At 47.7% G+C, this 20,207-nt stretch overlaps 3 protein-coding genes across 7 annotated transcripts; all 3 read right to left on the bottom strand.

Moving 5' to 3' along the window:
- Positions 1-4,444: 4,444 nt before the first annotated feature.
- On the bottom strand, positions 4,445-7,435 carry LOC112887202 (TPD1 protein homolog 1B-like). The gene is made up of 5 exons (XM_025953329.1): positions 7,117-7,435; positions 6,519-6,821; positions 6,301-6,431; positions 5,077-6,023; positions 4,445-4,984 (listed from the first exon to the last, which is right to left on the bottom strand). The coding sequence occupies exons 4-5, from the start codon at positions 5,240-5,242 to the stop codon at positions 4,611-4,613; spliced, it is 540 nt and encodes a 179-aa protein (XP_025809114.1). The 5' UTR covers positions 5,243-6,023; positions 6,301-6,431; positions 6,519-6,821; positions 7,117-7,435; the 3' UTR covers positions 4,445-4,610.
- A 165-nt stretch (positions 7,436-7,600) lies between these two features.
- LOC112884141 lies at positions 7,601-8,813 on the bottom strand. Its single transcript, XM_025949491.1, has 2 exons — positions 8,628-8,813; positions 7,601-8,361 (listed from the first exon to the last, which is right to left on the bottom strand). The coding sequence occupies exons 1-2, from the start codon at positions 8,787-8,789 to the stop codon at positions 7,864-7,866; spliced, it is 660 nt and encodes a 219-aa protein (XP_025805276.1). The 5' UTR covers positions 8,790-8,813; the 3' UTR covers positions 7,601-7,863.
- On the bottom strand, positions 8,794-19,039 carry LOC112884140 (E3 SUMO-protein ligase SIZ1-like). Of its 5 annotated transcripts, XM_025949486.1 has the most exons (18): positions 18,763-19,039; positions 18,078-18,158; positions 17,735-17,777; positions 17,372-17,450; positions 17,093-17,258; positions 16,824-16,957; positions 15,933-16,001; positions 15,133-15,220; positions 14,739-14,814; positions 14,499-14,572; positions 13,874-13,981; positions 13,359-13,520; positions 12,854-12,958; positions 12,278-12,358; positions 10,991-12,194; positions 10,848-10,902; positions 9,990-10,329; positions 8,794-9,053 (listed from the first exon to the last, which is right to left on the bottom strand). In XM_025949486.1, the coding sequence occupies exons 1-17, from the start codon at positions 18,787-18,789 to the stop codon at positions 10,302-10,304; spliced, it is 2,580 nt and encodes an 859-aa protein (XP_025805271.1). In that variant the 5' UTR covers positions 18,790-19,039; the 3' UTR covers positions 8,794-9,053; positions 9,990-10,301. The 5 variants fall into 5 exon arrangements, with proteins under 5 accessions (XP_025805271.1, XP_025805274.1, XP_025805269.1 ...); XM_025949489.1 differs by lacking the exon at positions 10,848-10,902 and having other exon boundaries at positions 11,019-12,194; XM_025949484.1 differs by lacking the exon at positions 10,848-10,902 and having other exon boundaries at positions 18,763-19,038.
- Between the last annotated feature and the right edge of the window lie 1,168 nt (positions 19,040-20,207).

Below are 20,207 nucleotides of genomic sequence, written 5' to 3'. Positions count from 1 at the left end.
TCGGATTGGCCAACCACACTGGATGGTAGACCTCCTCGATGAAGCCAGCCTGGAGCAGCTTGCGGACCTCTTCACGGATGAAGTTTTGCCGCTCGATGGACTGCTTGCGTGGCTTCTGCTGGACCGGCCTGGCGTCGGGCCGGATCTTCAGATGGTGCTCAATCACCTCCCTAGCGATCCCGGGCATCTGTGACGGTTCCCAGGCGAACACATCCACATTTGCTCGGAGGAAGGCGATGAGCGCGCTTTCCTATTTCTCTCCCAGATTCCCACCGATACGGGTGGTCTGGGAGGTCTCCGCTCCGACCTGGATGGTCTTCACAGGTACATCGTCCGTATCAGACGGACGGACCTTGGGTGCCTTGGCCGGAGCCTTAGCACGCGAGGATGAGGGGTCGGACCCCTCGGCGCCAACTGCGGGGGCAAGTCCTGTTGCCAGCGTGTGGAGTTTTTCAACCGCCACGACGGCAACGGCCCGGTCGCTCTGGGCGGTGAGGACGCCTGCCGGAGAAGGCATTTTCAGGACCAGGTACCCGTAGTGGGCAACGGCCATGAACCGGTACAGGGCCGGTCTGCCAATGATGGCGTTGAAGGGGAGGTTAACTTCCGCAACTTCGAACTGCATGTTCTCCGTGCGGAAGTTGTCCTCCGTCCCGAAAGTGACCGGCAGGGTGATGGTCCCCACCGGGTACACGGGATTCGGTCCTACTCCGGAGAATGGGTGCGACGGAGCCAACTTGGACTCCGGGATCTGCAGGTGCTTGAACGCTGCATAGCTGATAACGCTGAGGCCTGCGTCTCCATCAATCAGCACATGGTGGAGGCGGACGTTGGCGATGGTGGGTGCCGTGACAAGCGGCAGCACACCAGCGCCCGCCATGTTCTCCAGGCAGTCGGATGGCCCAAAGGAGATGGTGGTGTTCTTCCACCGCTGGTGGGGCGCCACCTTCGGCGTCCCTGGCTTCGCCGAGAGGACCTCTCGGTGAAGGGTCTTGACGTCCCGCCGGGAGACGAGCTCCGAACTGCCACCGTACATGACGTACAGCTTCTTGCGGCGCTCGTCACCACCGGACTAAGAGTCGGACTGGTGGAAGAGACCCTTGAGGTCCTTGTTGGGGGTTTGATACCCCAACTCCCTCTCTGTTGTGGCTGCATCGACATCGGAGGCTTTCTCCTTACCGGACCACCGCGGAGGGGAGGAGCCTTCCCTGGAGGCTTGGTCGCGCCTCTTGCTAAGGCGCTCCGCGAGCTTCTGGATCTCGCGGCACTCGGTGGCGCTGTGGCGAGCCCCAGGATGAACAGAGCACGACCCGGGGTCGGTGCGCTGTTGTTGTGGGCGCTTGCCTCGGGAGTTCTGGCCCCCGGTCGTCGCAGCAGCAACGACCGGACCCCTGATCCGTGACTTGTCAAACCCACGTTTCTTCTTGTTCTTTTTCTTGCCGCTGCCAGGGGCAGCGACACTAGGCCCGCTCGTCTGAGTGGGTCCTGCCTGGGTCGCAGAGTGCCATGCACGGCCTTCTGCAGCCCTGGCGCATTTGTCCACCAAGGCGAACAAGGTGGTGACGGTTTCCACCTGATGAGTCGCCAGCTTCTCCAGCATCTTCTCATCACGGACCCCCTGGCGGAAGGCCGTGATGATAGACGCGTCGGAGATACGCGGAATAGTTCCACGTACCTTGGTGAAGTGGGAGATGAAGGCCCGGAGGGTTTCTCCGGGTTGTTGCCTCACGGCGTGAAGGTGGGCCTCCACACCATGCTGCTGGTACGCACTAGCAAAATTTGCCGTAAACTGTGCGCAAAGCTCACCCCAGGATTGGATGGATCTCGGAGTAAGGTTCATGAGCCAGGTCCAGACTGGCCCGGTCAAGGCTACATGAAAGTAACTTGCCATGACAGCATCGTTACCTTCGGCCGCCGTGATGGCGGTGATGTAGACCTGCAGGAATTCTGACGGGTTGGTGGACCCATCATACTTTTCCGGCAGGTGCGGCCGAAACTTGGACGGCCAGGCGACCGCGCAAAGGTGGTCTGCGACCGCTGCGCAGCCCAACCCAGACACCTAAGCCTGGACAGGTCCCTGCGGCGCCGGAGCCACCGCAGCGAGTTTGGCATCAAGGTCACGACCCTCGATGTTGAGCCGGCGGCCACGCGCCCGCTCAATGGAGACACGGGCGTCCTTTCCCGCACGTCTGCGATTGAGCTCTGCCCGGAGGTCTTCAGTGCGTGCACTCCTCACTGATGGTGAGTGCACAGAACCAGATGCGCCGACCTGACGACGGCGCTGCTTGGAGACAGACCCCCCGCTGAGCATGGGGAAGCCTGCGTTAGGTTGAGGAGACGGTCGACATCGTCACGCCATTGCCTTTGGGCGTCGGGCGAGGCTGCCTCACCAGGAGGGTTGCGAAGCAACTCCCTGGCTGCCATGAGCGGCCCATTCGGTGGAGGCACCGATTGGGCCACGGAAGCCCGCTCCACAGGACGCTGCGGAGCGGCACGCGCGGCCCCCCTAGGTGGGGGACGGTGTGAGGCGTGCGGCGTCGAGGATGCCACTTCCTCACCCAACAGGAGGGCGTGATGACCGTTTTCCTGCGCCATTGCGGTCTTGAGCTTCAACCAAGTGCAAACCAAATCTAAGTCCCCTACCTGGCGCGCCAAATGTCGGAGGAAATCTCCAGCCGGGTGGCGGAATGCACCTGCCTAATCCTAGTTAAGGATGGGTTTGGAGGAGACTTAGGAGCGCTTGATCGGTGGACAGATGAACGCGGGAAAGACACAAGGATTTAGAGTGGTTCGGGCCGCCGGAGCGTAATACCCTACGTCCACTTTGGTTGTGTATTGACTATAGAAGTCTGGATTGAGCCTAAGCCTGGGATGTAAGGTTGGACCTTGCCAGCTTGAGATTGAGCTTCTAACGAGTGCACGCTCCCTTTTATAATCCAAGGGAGGCGCTTACACTGCGCGGGGCCCCGACAGGTGGGCCCGGCCAACAGGAGCCTATTCTATGGGTGATATGGAGATTCTCGTCTTCAGCTTCTCTCTGTAGTCCTCTCGATCGGGAAGTTGATGTGCGTATCCACAGCCAGGATACGGCCGTGTGCAACCTTGCCTGCACAGTGACGGCTGCCAGTGTTACCCAACAGTGTAGCCATGCTGCCACTGTTGGGTCAGAACCTTCTGTCAGGCGAAGGAGCAGTGTTGACCCGCCGCGCCGTTGCCTCCGCGCGCACTGTTGCAGTGCACGCCTTGGCACGCCTGTTGCAGGCCATCATCACGCACGCGCGCGGCGCCGCGACGAGACTGTACGCCGCTTGCGCACAGTATACGGTGATACGACGCGCCGCCTTGGAAACAGACGGGCTTACCGTGGTGTCAGCCTACCTGCCCTGTGTGTCAGTGGCAGGCCATACTTTTGACTTCGGCGCACCCAGCCCACCTACCCGCATTTAATGCGGTAGTTGGGCTGGAGTCCCGCGAAGGGCCTTCAGCCACGGGCACGTGGCAGGCCAGCCCCGCTCCCGCCACGGAGGCGGCACGTGGCGGCACCGGATCTCTTCCCGGGGGAGAGGGGTCCGGGCCCCCCGAGGCCGGTTGGAGCGGTCAGGCCCGCGGAGGTCTGGCCCCCACACGTCGCGGCCCCGGACCTCCCTGGGGAGTCCGGGTCCGCGGGGGCCATCCGAGAGCACCCCTGCCCTCATGGGCACAGCGGGGGCGGTCTGGAGACCATGAACCCAGCTGTCAGGCCCGGACCGTATGCCACGTCACCCAGAGGACGAGGAGGAGGCTACAGATAGCGAGATACTAAGGGTCTGGACACCCTAGCAGGAGGTACCCCTGTTCGTACGTCGGTTTGGGAATCTGAGCTCATACATTTGACCACAAAGCGTACGTGTTTGTTGTTTGGGAATGAATACAATACAACTGATGCCGCGTGCATGCGGTCAAAGAGGAAGCCGGCCATCGGATGGCAGTCCGGCCGCATGCATGCATGGCCGTCAAATGCAACGAGTGTGATTTGTGTTCAAATACCGAAAACAAAAACCATCATCATTTATTTGCGTCCTCCCGAGGACCAGATGAGAAATTGGAACCCTGCTTTGCCGCGGCTATAACGACGGCGCAGATTCAGTTACTTACTCCATCAAGATTGTGATTATTTCCGTCATCGTCTTTGTTTTCTACTTTTCTCCACGCACTTATCTACGACACGCATGCTTTCGTAAACAGTGGAAATGCACCCCGTGCTTAGCTTTTCTACTGAAGCAAACAGAAAAAATGATAGCAAAACGCACTCGAGATCCCTCATTTTGCAGGGTAAGGGTGCGACAGAAATTTCGGTAGATGAACGAGAACATTGCATGATGGAACTTGATTCCGATCCGACTGATAGCATGCATGCACATGCATCTAGCTATAGCTAGCATCTTTAACACATACTCCATGAACTTCCAATGACCTTGAAGCATTACGTACGACTAAACAGAAGAAGATAGACATGATTTATGAGGTACTGATACTGAGATCCTAACCCTTATAAAGCACACCGATCATTTATTCGCCAGGCACCACATCCAGTATCGTCTCAATAAGTCCCAACTAGAACGAACTAGCAGCTAGCCGCAGGTGCAGGCGGCCGAGGCGACGTGGAGGTCGTACTGGAACTGGTTGGAGTACTCGAAGGTGATGGTCTCGCCGGGCCGCACGGCGCCGCCGCCCCTGACGAGGCAGTCGCCGACGGCCAGGCGCCGGAAGTCGCTGGGGTCGACGAGCCTCGCGGACCCGAACTCGCCGCAGGAGACGTGGAGGTTGCGCACGCTGCAGGACAGGCAGGTGTTGGTGATCGTCACGCTGTAGCACGGCACGCCGCCCGGCCGCCGCACCACCTCGGCCTGCGACACCACCACGGCGTCCTGGGAGCACTCGCTCGGCGCCGTCGACCCCCGCCGCTTCTTCGCCGCCGCCACCGCCTGCACAGCAGCAGCTGCCGCTGTATGTCATGCATGTCAGCAGCTCGTCATCAGCAACTATATATATAATGGATGGAGACACGGAGTATTGAAGTAGCTAGTAGTATCTTACTCGTGTTGATGAGCAGCTTGCGGGCGTGCGCTGCTGGCGTCTTGTCGTCCTTCGCCGCGGAGGATGATGATGGCGGAGGATCGCCGGCGACGACTCCGGCTACTACGAAGAGCAAGATGGACACGATCGCCGCCATAGCAGCAGCTCGCTTCTGAGAGTAAGCCATGGCCTCAAAAGTTGTCGCCGATCTTGCCGCGATATGGAGAAAAACTTACTTAGCTCTAACCTCAATTAACTGACCAAGGCAAGGAATGAGAGTAGAGACTAGAGAGCGGCTACGTTGTGTAGGAGGAAAGGGAAGGGCGGAAGGATGTATAAATAGACCGGCGGCGGAGTTAAACGTGCGCCTCGAGTCCATGCACGCACGGAAGGAGGAGGAGTAGAGTCAGTTAGGCTGGAAGACCGATTGGCATTGGGAACTGCTTTATGTGAAGTTGTATGTATAGTACAACGTTGACAGTGGCCGGATCGGCAGTCAAAGTTGTACTAGTACTATGCATGCAACGTTCATTGACCGTGCCTAGCTACTACTCCGAACGATGCTTGATCTAGTAGTTGCCATGGAGATGACCAGACAAGCCGTTTTTACTCTAGCACAAAATTATTAGTTTTAGTTTGGCATTAGTCGGATGAGGAAATGCATGGGCTTCTTCAGGAGGGCTTCATGCATGCATGCATGGCGTCGGAGAAGAGAGGCATCGCAGGCGTATTGTACTCTTGATAGTTAGCCACTCACAATCTAGCAGGGCAGGGCTAATATCTCTGTCACCATCGACGACTTAAATTCAAGCCTGACTCCGGATAGCCTCCCGAGCCAACCATGACACACTTCTCTTAGCAGAACTGTACGCACGCATGGAGCAATCGATATAGCTCCCGGAATGACCTCCGAATGGTGGATGCACGTGCAATCCAATTTGCTTCAGTTTCACAGTAAGAGAGACGACCTGTTCAGGATAAGGAAAAAGAAAAAACGGGCGTCAGAATTTGAGAACACCGTAAAAAATTTGATCATCAGGAAAGACTCACAAGTACAAAATCCGTAACTCAGAATATCATTTCAGGCTATGATGCATGCCTGAAAGATGAGGGAATTTTAGACACTACATCACCAGCTAGCTATCGACATGATTTTTGAAAAGCTATGTATTCAGACGTGTTCGTCTTGAAGCAAACAGGGGAAGTGACAACAAGGAATGCTAACCAATTTGGTCCATTACATACCATGATAGGATCATAGGCTTGCTGTTGCGAGAGCCACTACTGCCGAAGGAGGTGCTCGTCTTTCTCCATTACTTCAAGACTTTTGGGTGAATTGCCCCGTCTTTTTGAATATGCAGCCCAATAATTAACTACTACAACTTTGATCCCGCAAAACAAAATTAACACCAAATCAATACTCTGTCAGCAGGGGAGAATTGGAAGGAGGCGGGCTAACTCACAGAGACTCGGATGTTAGGCCTAGCGGGTCTCTGGATCGGAGCCATCCACGAACGAGTACTAAACAGCAGCACCGCTGAGCACACTCCAACACATAGAGTGCCAGCGGCGTTGGATGGAGAGGCCCGCGGCGAACCCGCGCCCGTCAGGGAGGGGGCGGTCAAGTCGGATGAACCTCGCCAGCATTATGCCGAACACCTTACAGGCGGGCGCGAGAGAGCGTATGCTGCCGAGTGCCGTAAACCGTGCTGCCGAGCGCATGTCCACCTCCGCGTCGGCGGTCGCTCTGGTTTATAGGCGTAGGCCTGGCAGATGCCGTGGGGCAATTTGTAAAAAATGTAAGGGTCTTTGTAAATAATCGGATCGCAATCCATAATCGCGATCTCAAATAGGGTGTTATTTGTAAATATACTGGGGCTATATGCAAATATTATCGCGATCAAAAATAGGGGGGTATTTGAAAATATTAGGGACTGCTCTGCAAAATATCCGGGAGCCGGCGACGCTACCCCTAGAGGCAGAGCTCCCGCTGCAGGCCGGTGTCTCGAGAAGGTTAGGGGAAAACGCATCCGCACGCCCCGTCCTCCTCGCTCTGCTCACCTCCGGCTGCCCCGGCCACCAGAGCTCGAGGAGAGCCCGTGGTTCTCCCGCGCGGTTGTCTCGCCGCCAGGCTGCTCTTGCTCCTTGTCGCGCTCCCCGGATGTTCGTGCTCCCGCCGGCAGTCCGCGCTCGACGCTTCCGTGCGCCAGGACCTCTGCCACCACGCCCTCACCGTTACCTCGGGCCTCTCCCCCCGCCCGACTTCGCTGCCAATCTCAACTCTGCCAAGGCGCCAACTCTTCCACGGGATGCTTCGCGCTCGCCTTCTTGGCCTCCCCCTGCCCCCAACGCTTTCATCTGAAACCCACTCATCCGCGCCACCACCACTCACCCGTTGGATGTGGGGAGGGGATGCGAAATGCCGGCGGCGTTGGATAGATGGAGAGCTCTGCGGCAAACCCACGCGATCGCTCAAAAAATCGTATAAAAATCAAGCAATCAAACTTGTGGTAGTGGGCCAGTGGGCGTGGAACTGTAAATCCTCTTTCGTTCGCTGGGCCTGGGCCTTTGGACTGTAAATCCAAACGGAGTTAGTGGTTCACGGAGGGGCCGGCCAAGTCGGATGAACCTCGCTTGGCGTCGTCCCCATCGACATCGAGTCGGCGCGTACGGATTTATAGTGTGTTAGTGATCGAGTTCTTGCTTTGTCCTGAACTCATCATGTCTTGTACCACAGAAGCGACCCCAGTATTAGCGGCCCATGTGGCCATGTCTCGTACCAGGCCAAAGATGTCGGATTCTACAACCTCAGGCTCGCCGCCGGCTGGCCCCAGCCCCCAGGGAGGAAGGCGACGTCGTACCAGACGGTGCTGAGGAAGACGTCGCGGACACGGGGTCCATGGGGCCGTACAGGCCGCGGATGGCGTCGAGCAGGCACATCTTCAGTGTCTGGGCGTGCTCGCATGGCGAGGCGTTGTAGTCCACCCTCGGCGCCGTTGATGATGCGCCGGCTGGTGGTTCCTTACCCGCCGCCATGACCAGGCCCCTGGACAGCTTGGCCTCCATGCACGCGCTATGAAACTGAACGCCATGCTGCCTTGACGCCTTGTAGGATGGCTCTGGCTGAAGGGACGGGAAAGGCAAGTTCATTCCATCCGGTGAGGTCGGCCTGTCCACCGACCGATCAAATTCAACTGATATCAAAGAGATGCACGTACTTTCGTCTATGGCTGGAAGCAATATAATCCATGGCTCTATATCATGTTCTGAAAGAAACCAGCACCTTCCCATCATAGGCTGACAAAGCTTACGATCGACAATGGCATACAGGAAAAATAATCATGATCCCACAAATACCAACTACAAATAAGCGCAGTAAGCGATAGCAGTGGCAGAAGATGCCCCAGACTGCTAGTGCTGTGTAAAACCAACCTCAGTAACTTCACAAGCTGCGCAACAGCACTACCCACCAAGTAAACTGAGTTTCACCAATGAAAAGATTGCCATACCGACAAATGAGCACCAACAATCACATTTTGTTTACCTGTGCAAGATGTAAAGCCAAATCTTACCATGCGGGATAGGTAAAGAAAAAAACCCATCAATTGGCTCGTGTCACAGCGAGCTGATTCCTCTGCCAACCATGGCTTTTGGTTTGTCCTTCCACGGAAGCTCTCAAGCTGAACAAAAGCCACCACTTCAACACAAAACATATGAATGGTCAGCTGCTCCATGTCAAAAGTGAAGGGCTCTGTTTATTAACCGCCACTTCAAGGAATAATTTATTTTCCATCAAACATCAGGGTAATAAACAATCTAAATTAGCACCCAAACCCTAAATACAATGATGGTACACACAAACATTCACATGTATTTGTCTTTAGCCAAGTGATGGCCTCCCTATTCCTTATACCCAGTAAATGTCAGGAAAAATGTACAACCTGCTCCGCTAGCCACATTAAGCCTTCACTCCCAGTTAGAAAATATCCTGTACCAACCTGACATAAAGAAAATACACCAGTTATCACATGGTTTCATCACTTGAACTCAAAAAAGGAAAACAAACCACAGGCATCCTCATTCATTTGGTTCAGTTTATCCTAAATAATCAATCAGAACTCTTTCAATAGACATATTTCACATAAGAAGTTAACCCTACTGCTTAGCTAAATCAAGGCAGGCACAACAAAACTGTGCCACTAAGGCAGATGAGCAGGCACAGCTAACACCAATATTGTAATAATGCACAAAATGCTTTCTTTTATATATCATAGCCACCAATCAAGAAATGCAGTCTATTCGTAATTACATTGGAATAGCCCAAGACGATGGAATCGCAATCAATGCCTTCTGTATTTACAAATCAATTTTGCATTACACTTTGAAAAATTACAGGAATCGCAGCCAGGATATCTTTATGGGAGTTCAGAATAAAAAATAATACTCTGTTCATTTTTACAGGGCGTAGTTTGACCGTGCAAGATTGATCTTTGACAGTAAATTATATTGATTGTGTTTTTATTAATAGTTACAAAATCATAACCATTACCTGGTTCTTAAAAGAATCTAATGGTACCAATTTTGTGACACAACACACATATTATTGGTCAAAACATGAGTTTTGACAATCCAACTAAGCCTTATAAATCTTAAGGGAAGGTGCACAAAACAAAGCATAAAAGAACAGATTGACTGCTTCATGTTGAGCTATGGAGGGAGGAGGAGGAAGAGAGGGGGACGGTGTGTGTGTGTGTTGGGTGGGGGGGGGGGGGGGGGGCGGGGGGCGGTAATAATAAATCCTTTTTAGTCCCAAGCAGGTTGTGTAGTGATAAAAACCAACTCGAGGCAACCAACAAGGATATAACAAGTACTATAAGTGTTGTTAGATTGATAGCCTAGGTCATGATGATTCATTGGTGATCATCTATCCTTACCATCAGATGAACTCTATGCAGATCCCACTTGGATCATACAAAACACTTGGATCACACCAGGTTGAAGCAACAAAGCATCCACACTGGTGTCTCCTTGTATCAACCAACCTGATAGCCCTCAAAAGTAAAAAATCAAGATTCTGCCAGCTTTGCCAAATAATAAAAAACTCGGCGATTCCAATGTGATGCCCGAGCTACTCCGAATCAGTATCTAATGATAAACACAGGCGAGGCCTAACAGACCGCGGTTGCCGAGGATGAGAAAATATATTTTCAATCCTTCTTGGATTTAGATTCGCTCCATTGCATCTGTCATTGTTCGTGCTTGGGAGAGCAGAAGCTGCAATCGAGAACAAAAACTGTTTCAACAATAACATCAACCAGCAAACGAATTACATGAATAGTTTGTTGATGGCTGTGTCATGTATACTGGTAAAGGTGAGAACACAGACAGCTAAAAGCTAGAAGGTCAAAAACTCAAAATATCATGTTCAATTTATACCGCAAAATCAGCTTATGCCCATTAAAGCTAGATTGCTCTTTCTATTCTAGTCATTATTGAATCATTAAACCTATTTTAAATGCAAGCATAGCAAACTCTAAAGTTCTGCAGCCAACAGATGATACAGGCCCACATGCTAAATAACTATAAGTTGGTAACAAATACAAAATCTTCAGAAATTCAGTATATCTAAATTTCAGTTCAGGGTCATGCTGAGTACGCCGCGGGGGGGGGGGGGGGGGGGGGGCAGGGCACTCAACATAAGTTGGTAAAATTAGTGACCAGGGAATTAAATATATTCCCGGGATTTTTTTAAAATATCAGACTTTGCACATCTTCTAGGAAAAAAATACGACCTAAGATGTCTGCCTTCAAAAGTTGACCATGATGATCCTGAAAATGGTTGTCGGGCTACCAAAAAGAAGTGCAGTAAACCGTTATCTTTAGGAACAAAACAATCACAAAAGGAAACAATTAAATTCATAAAAGTGAGACAGACCAGAATCAATTAAAGGTTCGACCCCTGCCTCTTTTGATGGCAGTTTTGGCTGTGATTGTAGACCATCAACATTTGCAGACTCTTCATTACCACCTCCACCTGCCGCTAGTGTAAGAGAGATCCTCCAATCATCAGGGTGGACACCATTTGGAGCATTAGCACGCTCATTCAATTCTTCCTGAAGGGGAACAGTGGAAGGTTGACTTGGAAACAAAATTTGCAAAGATGGATCATCGCCAGCTAATGCCAATGGGTTATCAACCAAGCTTCCATGCATGTCATTACTGTTCCGGCAAATTGAAATACCGTGAGCTGCCGAGGGTTCCTCTATGCCAACATTACAATCAAGAGAATAGTCATCTGGTGCAATATTAAAGGAATTATGTGAAGCACCAAAAGGATTGGCAACATCAGTATCAGTCCCAAAAAACTGGAATCCTTGCTCTGGTTGTGGATAAGAATGCATTTGCCAGTTATTTATCTCAAAATCACCAGCATTGTTGCTTAATAAACCAAGGCCACTTGTGCCAACGCCATTATCCTCCTGGTATCTTTCAGGATATCCAGATCCAGCACCACTAGTGGCGAAAGGAAAATTGTTGCCATCTGTAGCAGCATTGCCAAAGACAGCTGGCGGTTGAACAATCGGATCGTTTTCTTCATCAGAATCACTAAGAACAATGACATCTGCAGCATTATGCTGCTGCTGCTGCTGCTGTCTATCCTCTGTATTGTATGTCTGACCAAAGTTACGGGCAAAACTGTCAAACTCTTGGTTCAATGATATATCAAATTGAGTACCACCCCCTTCTTGGTTCACACTTGCGTCTTCTCCATCTCTGTAACTCCCAGTGGGGCTACTGATCATAGGCACAGTGTTTGGTGCTGGAAACCCAGTGTTGTTCTGGATGTGATTTCCAACCATAGAAGGTTTCTTGTCATCTGCCTTACTGCTAACTTGCCATATGCCATTAGGATTTCTCTTGATTCCAAGTTTCAAACTTCTATGTCCATCAGAAGTACCCTCTATCTTGACTTCATTCAGATTTTCCGCACCAGGGTTTGTATCTTCCTTTGAGTCACAAAGTGTGCCATCAGGCATATGCCACTGAGATAGCTCTCTGGTGGAAGCATCACCCTTCACACGCCATGACCCATCAGGTTTAACATCAAGTTCATTCACATCTTCACTGCAATTGCGCAACTACATCCAAAATGAAAAAAAGGAATCAACAAACATAACAAATTCTAGCAAAAGCCGTATGAAAATGTGTGGCGAAGACCTACCAAAGAAGTAATCCGATTGAAATAAGGATCAATCATCAAGTTCTCAAGAGAGTAATTCTTTAAACATATTGGACATTGCCACTGCACAAAAGTAAGAACAGATCAATCAAAGAGGTAGCATGCAAAATATGATATCATGTGAAACGAAAAACATGATATCTTTAATCATCAAAGCTGGCAGAATATAAAAAGGCAATTATACGGTAAGGATGGCCCCTCATCCCTAGTACAACACTGACATAAGAACAAACAAACCCCTCCCTATTCCATTCATGGATACTAGAACTGTTCATGAACAAACAAACCCCTCCCTATTCCATTCATGGATACTTGCAGGCATCTCAAGCATGGCCTGATCATGCCCACGAGATTATTAATAGAACATTTTTTTTCTTAATCCACTGTATCTCCTACTAGAAAATAACACAAATTAATAGCATCTTGGGGCATTTCTGACTAAGTTGTGCAAGCAGAAATTAGGCCTGGCCTGGACCAAACCCCAACTATAACACGAGGTCAAAACAGGCCTAATGCATATCTACATTTAGATGTGCTTCTGCAGGCAAAAATTCTGACCTTGCGGGAGCGTTGATTCAATTCCACAAAGGTTTCAAGATCAAAACAACCCATGTGAACGCAAGGCTTGAACCTTCCAGCAATCCTCATTCTGGATCCACTATTCTGAAAAATAAAATATTTGAGAAAAAAAGTTAGACAAAATTCAAATACTGCAAACCACACCAGTAAAAAGCATCAGATAGGTTTAGCTCAACATGCCACCTATAGCCCACCAGAAAACATATGTTGGCAAGGAGAATACCTATTACAATGCTTATGTTTGCTTCTGAGTACATAATAGTTAGCAACTCTTTCCTAATACTACTCAGCTAGCTGAGCACAAAAAAGCATTCTGAGAACATAGCTGGTTACAACTACCTAGGAAGAAAAACTGAAAAGGGCATATGGTACTGACATATATGATCAAGCCAAATGAAAACGTGAGCATGAGTGAAGTAATAAAACCTTTTTTAAAATAAATTAACATCATCACAAAAAAGAATATGTGCAGAAGATAACTCACAGGACAACGAAGGTTGACTGTAACAGATTCAGTAACCACTTCCAAATCGCTGTCACTATCAGCATTATCTGTAGCACCTCCACCTCCAAGACAGCGCCGGACACGAGCAAGAGCATCCACAAAAGACTCCCCTTCACCTTCTTTTGGGATCAAGTTTAATACCTGGAACATAAATAATAGTGTCAGGGAAGAGAAGAGAGGAGGGGTAGGTATAATCTAGCCATAGCACTTCTCGATTTTCCTTGTAGGGATAATTCTATTTGTTCCGAGACATAAACGGAAAATTTTGGAAAAAAAACAGCATGGTCTTTACAATAATTATTAATGAACTATTGCTGACACTCGTCCATAACACATCATTAACATAATTTACACTACTCAAGGTTGAAACATAATAATAAAGATGAACAAGCTAAAAATTGGCAATACATAGGCACTAATTATAAAACGGGAAATCAAATAATATTATAAATTATTTCAGCAGTATGATAAGTAGCAAATCAAATGAACAAAACCTGAGCAACAGTCCTCCTCCTAACAATTCGGACTCCAAAGCAAAATGTTCGAGTATCAACTCTTGATAAGCTAATTTTATTGATTCCTTCTCTACTGCACGTTGTTACCTGCAAATGAGCAAACACAAACATGACAAGTTGAATCATGAACAGAGAATTTGGGAACGAATTTCAAAGTAAAACAATGTTGTGATCAAATTATCATATAAATTATGGAAGTCTAACTTTGCCTCATCCACTAGAAATGTGCACCCAATTGCTTCCTATCTCTGAATGTCAGATATAAATAGAAGAGTGCTAGCTTAAATCTTGCCTTATTGCATGTTTTATATCAGCAGTACAAGTTTCTTGGTAAAATAGTTATAAAGAATGCAACAAGACACATGAAACCTTAAAACAGCAGAGACCAGAAGTGTAATGCAAAGCATACTTGAAAGAGATGAGAAACAAGCTTATATTCTGTTCTAGCGGGGATCCACTTTAAAGGTGTAAGTGAACCAAACAGAACATAGAACAAACCCTGATGGTCAAAAGATGGTGGAAATGCTGGTTAAAAACATCCCACAAAGAAACAAATGGCCTACTGAGGAGACCTAACAATGGCACAAAGTAAGAATTAACTCACCAGTGGCCCATCATCCCGTCCATTTATCCCTAGTAACTGAGAACCAGGTCTGGTCACTACTCGTACAGGAATACCTGAACAAATGGAACTAAATATCACACTGAAAATCCCTTAATTTCATCAAACATCAATGTAAATTAATTGTATGCGTCTCAAGGATAGCTGTACAACATATAAACCAAGTTTTGGGTCTGAGTGCATTTCAATAAATCCAAGTTATACAAGAAAACTCAACATTACCATTCACTTGCAATTCTGCATATTGAGGCCATTGCATCCTGAATTGGACTTTGTCATTTATAAGAATGCACCAAACCTGTCCATCAGACCCACAAAACAATCTCTAGTTAACACGATAGGATAATAGAACCAGTCAGTGTGTTCAAGTGTCTTCCTTTATTCTACGACATGATAAACCTTAATCCACGGAATCAAGATATTTTATCAGAAGCAAATGTTCTCAATGTGCAATGCTATATGGTACACAGTTAGCAATGATGTGAAATATCACACATAGTTGGGGTACATGAGAAATCAAAGAAATTCCATGTTGCAGAAAGAACATAATTAAAGTGTGCAATATTTTATAAGTATCTAGGCAAGTGAACTTCAGTTTGCCGAGGAGAGAGCAAACCTGAAGCTCATATTCTGGTCTCTGAACTGTTTCTCTATCTGCTCGAGAAAGCTGGAAGGTCTTCTCCACACTTTGAGATACACTTGTTCTAGAGATATAAAAGGTTTCATAAGAACACATTTATGTATAAGTAACCAAACAACATCAGTCCAGAAAACAAATTAAATAGCTGAACAAAAGTCTAATAAAATGGCACGCTATTATTCAATAGATATGCCAAAACACAACTATAGACAACCTTAGTCCACATATATTTGGATGTCGTGTCACATTAATAATGAATCTTTAACAATTATATAAGAATCAAAGACAATAAATATTGTACTTTCAAAGATGTGGAAAGTTCAGATACCAATTCAACATATTTTAGTTATATACAAATGAGCAATAATGCTCACCATTTGAAGACATTTATATCAATGGACGGTTTTATGCTTGCATTAACAATTAACAATACTGGGAGGATCATCAAATCTTAATGACTAACCAAAGATCCAGAAATGAAGTAACAACCCTATATAGGACTGTGTTGGAGATATTAGCACTTGTTAATTGAAAATCAAGCATATATTTATGCATCACAGGGCAGCAACAGCATAATATATATCCATAAGGTCAAAACATAATTCCTGAAAACAATACAGCATTAACTTCCACCCTCAAAGTTAAAATTAAAATGATTATGATAAACATAAAAGTACTTGTCTAGACAACCTCCGAAAGAAAAGGAACATTGCAAATTCGTTAAGACAGTGATTGTAAGATATAATATTACAACAACATCTACAATATATACCCACCCATCATTTCCAACACCAGATGACATGAATTTCACGGGGGGTAAAGGATTTCCTGTATTTACCCAAAACCTGCAAATTCAAAGTGTGAAAAAAAACGTGAACAAGAATTGCAATTCCCAGTGGTAAACAGTGAGAAATTTGAAGTAAAGCTGCTCAAGTGCATTGCCAACTTAAGAGAGCATAAATAGATTTACAAAGTTTCACCTGACTTTTGGTCATATACATTTGAGGTACTGACCAAAAGACATATGGCTTCAATTGCACAAAAGACTAGACACACCTAGAACTTTAGCGTTCAATAAACAAACTATTTCATTTACATGACATATTTGTTGCTAAAGGAAATGAATCATTAACGTGTTCAACCCAATCAAAGAGAACAAGTCGCTTACTAGGCACACTATAAACTCAAACAAAGACAAACAGCAGTTTTACTTACCTAAGGAATGAGTGTTTCCATTTCACATAATATATAAATAAAACATTAAATGCATCTAAAAATGTCTGGTGCATAGCATCTCCAGTTAATAAAATGGCAAATTTGATACTATTCATCTGGGTACCAACATAAAATATACAAAACTAAGAACAGTCAATCAGGCAACCAAGCAAGCACTAGCCTCGTGGTAGTAGCCTAGGTTGTTAAATAAGAGGCTATTGGATCGATTACTATATCACAAGTGAAGAAACTAGTAGAACAAAAGGGGGTTCTAAGAAAACCAAGGGTGGATGAAAAAGACCATATTCTAAAATCACAGTAAACCATACAAGAAAGAAAACCATAGCAAAGTTGATTTACTATATTTTAGCTACAGGTGGGCATCCCAACAGCTGCTCTTGTGAAAAATAAAAGGAAACAAAGTAAACCAAAGAAGTCATAGTAGAACATACGGGTCTGCCCGGTTCAGCCGGCACAATTCACAATAAAAATGAGGCGGAACTTCAGGGCTAACACCCTCTGTGGGCTTATCTGGAATGAGTACGCAAGTCATGTGCTGCCACACTTGGCATTTGGCATCTTCACACTGCAGAAAACAAGATGCAAGATAAAAAAATTAAAAGGGACAGGACACCAAAAGAAACCGGTTGCAGTTAAAGGAATAGTTTCACATAAAACATGCCTTTCAAATTGAAGGAAAAATAATGAAAGGATATGATACCTTGATCATATTGTCATTTAGCATGGTGCTACTACAAAGGCAGCGGACCTTAGTCTCCACATGATAATAGTCAGTGGCTTCCTCTTTGGGCCTGAAATGACTGAAATCTGATCCGCTGTGGCTCCTAGAGGCTAGGTCAGGAGCACATTGAACTTGCATTTTCCTGCTAATGGAGCCATCAAGGCATCAAAAGAAACTAAGTCAACAACTTCATCTGACATAATCAACCATCTGTTATGTAGTTTCTCCTGACAATTTGGCAAACATGTGGATTCTTACCTGTATGTATCATCAACAACTTTTGCCACGGCCTCCCTTGTAAGAGCATTTTTCCTTCCCCATCCATGATGGCGTTGACCTGCAACAAGCAAATAGAGCCTAAGAACCGGATTTTGTTGAGAAAACAAACTTAAAAATCAGATGACGAAAATGCGAATTGGCTGATGTTCTAATAAAGAAGAGACCTTTTTTTCTTGATAAACAACAGATATAGAAATGATCCGTACTGCATGGCACAGATGTGGATAACAAACCTAATGACTTGAGCACAACTGAAAAGCATGGCTATCCAATATTGAACATTGGAAAATGCAGTAGTTTAAGGCAAAGATATAGAGGCATATGCAGAAAAGACAGGCATACCTTGCTCATCTGATAACAGCGCCAATACCCTGTCGACTAGGTCCTGTAATCAACAATTAAGAAAATGGATTAGATACCATAAAAAACAAAGTTGAGGCAAGTACAGTAAATAGGAGGTTCTGAACTGGCAATACTGATTTCAAGTTCTTTCTGCAAACCCATCGTTACCACCAAAGTGAGTTGTAAACAGCATACGAGCCCAACAAGGATATGTTACAGGATGGCGAGTCCGCCCCAAAGGCTCGTATAGCATGCCTCCATTCAGTAGAAATTGCACGTCCAGGGAAGTGAAACAAAGTGTTGCAAAAAACTGGAAATAAAAAAAAGGAAAACATTTGCTGACCTGCTTCTTTCCCTGCTTCGGCAACCCCAGCTGATTTAAGATATCTTTGAGCTCCTTTATTCTAAAGAACGCAAGTTTATCCTGCAGCAGACAAGGAAAGGATCAATATCAAAGCTTCAAGAGTAATCCATCAGTATGATGTGTGCATGAAGTACACTACCAGACTCCTCATGTTCGATCCATGGGCCAAAAATTACAAGTGAACTATCAACTCTAGAACCACATATGCGTTAAAAAGAACAGTGATTTTGGTGCTGAAGCAAGCTAGGGGCTGCTGAAGGAAGTACTGCATCATGCAACAGCGGGATCTAATCTAGCCTACCAATCACAATTCATGAGCAATTAACTGGCAGGCTGAATCGGTACAGAACCACCCCTGAGAATACATATTGCTCCAAGAGTAAGGACTGAACTACTGCGGGCAGTGGACTAACAAGCTAAGCCGAAGGTTAAGCAATTACACATATTTTTTTTTGTGGGAAACCACGAGGTGACACTGGTACCGAAAGAGCTGGAACTAGGCACGGAGCTCCCCCAATCCATCCGCCCCTCTAAAACTCGGCACAGAATCAACCACGGAGGCGGCTGCGGCGGCGGGGGCGGGGGCGAAAAATCCCGTAAACCCAAGCGGAATTCGCGGGGAATCGGCGGAGATCGGGGGGCGAATTGGCGCGCGGGCGCCTACCTTGCAGGTCGAAGCGAGGTCCGCCATGGCCGCCACCCGCCTGCTCCCGCGCGAGGAAACCAGCGGAGGGGCAAGGGCATGGGGAGGGGCCGATCGGTGGGGGGGGCGGGCTGCCGGCAGCGGCGCCGGCGAGGAGATCCGGCGATCGGGGCGCCGAATTGGGAGCGGGAGCGGGAGCGAGGGAGAGACGGCGGCAGCGCGCGGCTGCGGCGGCGGCGACACCTCTGCCTCGTCGCCTCCGTTTGTATCGACGATGGCTTGGGGGGGGGGGGGGTTGTTTTTTTTCCTTTTTCCTCTCTGCTATCTATCTCTCTCGCCTCGTCTTCTCGCGTCGCGCGTGCTTGTGGGACGGGTTCGTCGTCGCCTCGTCGGGGGAGGGGAGTTTCTCTCTCCTATTCAGCCGCCGCGGCGGACGTATCGGCCGCTATCAAATCCGGTTTTTTGCGGGGCCGTACGAGTCCGCGACCGACCCAGCCGGCGTGGGGGTTGGTCGTCGTGCCGTGCCCGCGCTTTACGCCTTCACTCCCCTTCCCTCCGTTAAGGGTGGTACCCGCGCCGCTTGTGCTTGCATGCTCGCTCACATGACTTCACCCGGGACGTCACCGTGGGCCAGGCAGGCTCACCTCGGATGGGCTGGGCTGACATTCAAGAAGCCTCGCTGGACACGACTCTAGCCCAGAGCGAAAAGAAAAGGCAATATCTGCAGCATGTTCAGTTTTTGTTTTTTTGATCGGATCTTGTTGCTCCATTCTCTCGGATAGTGCCAACTTTTGCAAAGCATCTGCAAACCAAGCCGACCTTGAACAAATATTCAGGACTCAAATTTGTACGGGAAGTATTGTAAGATAAAGTGTGGCAATGTATGGGCACCATCCGTTCGTAAGCTAATCCATCAATCAGAAGGTGAAAAAGGGTCAAGGTCAATCAATCGCTGCTCTTGAGGTAAATATGAGTGACAGGCTTGTAGCCTAAACTTCAGAAACCTGTTGTACATACTGCGGAATGGCAAATCAGTATTCTTTAGACCACGGCAGATATACAGTGTAATTTCCTAGTGCTTTGTTTACCGGTGCAGATATGAACTACAGTCAAATAATATTTTAAATAGCAGGCTAAAGCGGCGCTACCGAGGTTTCACGAAATTGACGCTATGACCAGTAGAAAATAGCGCGCTATAGTGGCACTAATAGCGTTTCGAGGATCCTGCCTAAATCCTATAGCTCGCTATTTTAAACATTGCAGTCGGACCATTCCCTACTTGAAGAATACCGGTTCACTTATGACGCTATATGGTTCAAGGATCAGATCTAGGAAGTCCTAAACTTGTGGCGAGGATCACGGGAACTTAAATTTGTCACTGAAGAGGAGAAGTGGAAATACAGTTTCTGCAAATTTGCGTCAAAATATCCGATGATAGCTTCCACATCAAGGTGTTGACACTAACC

Source organism: Panicum hallii, chromosome 3, assembly GCF_002211085.1.
Source record: "Panicum hallii strain FIL2 chromosome 3, PHallii_v3.1, whole genome shotgun sequence".
Classification (NCBI taxonomy): Eukaryota; Viridiplantae; Streptophyta; class Magnoliopsida; order Poales; family Poaceae; genus Panicum; species Panicum hallii.
This window is presented reverse-complemented; position numbering and strand designations above follow the sequence as displayed.

Excerpts from the sequence above, each read along its gene's own strand:
- LOC112887202 (XM_025953329.1), bottom strand. The coding sequence starts at position 5,242 with ATGGCTTACTCTCAGAAGCGAGCTGCTGCTATGGCGGCGATCGTGTCC. Across the intron at positions 4,985-5,076 it reads CAAGCTGCTCATCAACACGA|CGGCAGCTGCTGCTGTGCAG; the intron begins GTAAGATACTAC and ends CATGACATACAG.
- LOC112884141 (XM_025949491.1), bottom strand. The coding sequence starts at position 8,789 with ATGGAGCAGCTGACCATTCATATGTTTTGTGTTGAAGTGGTGGCTTTT. Across the intron at positions 8,362-8,627 it reads TTCTTTACCTATCCCGCATG|CTTTGTCAGCCTATGATGGG; the intron begins GTAAGATTTGGC and ends GTCGATCGTAAG.
- LOC112884140 (XM_025949484.1), bottom strand. The coding sequence starts at position 18,789 with ATGGCGGACCTCGCTTCGACCTGCAAG. Across the intron at positions 13,521-13,873 it reads GGAGGAGGACTGTTGCTCAG|GTATTAAACTTGATCCCAAA; the intron begins GTTTTGTTCATT and ends TTTATGTTCCAG. Across the intron at positions 12,359-12,853 it reads TGAATCAACGCTCCCGCAAG|TGGCAATGTCCAATATGTTT; the intron begins GTCAGAATTTTT and ends ACTTTTGTGCAG.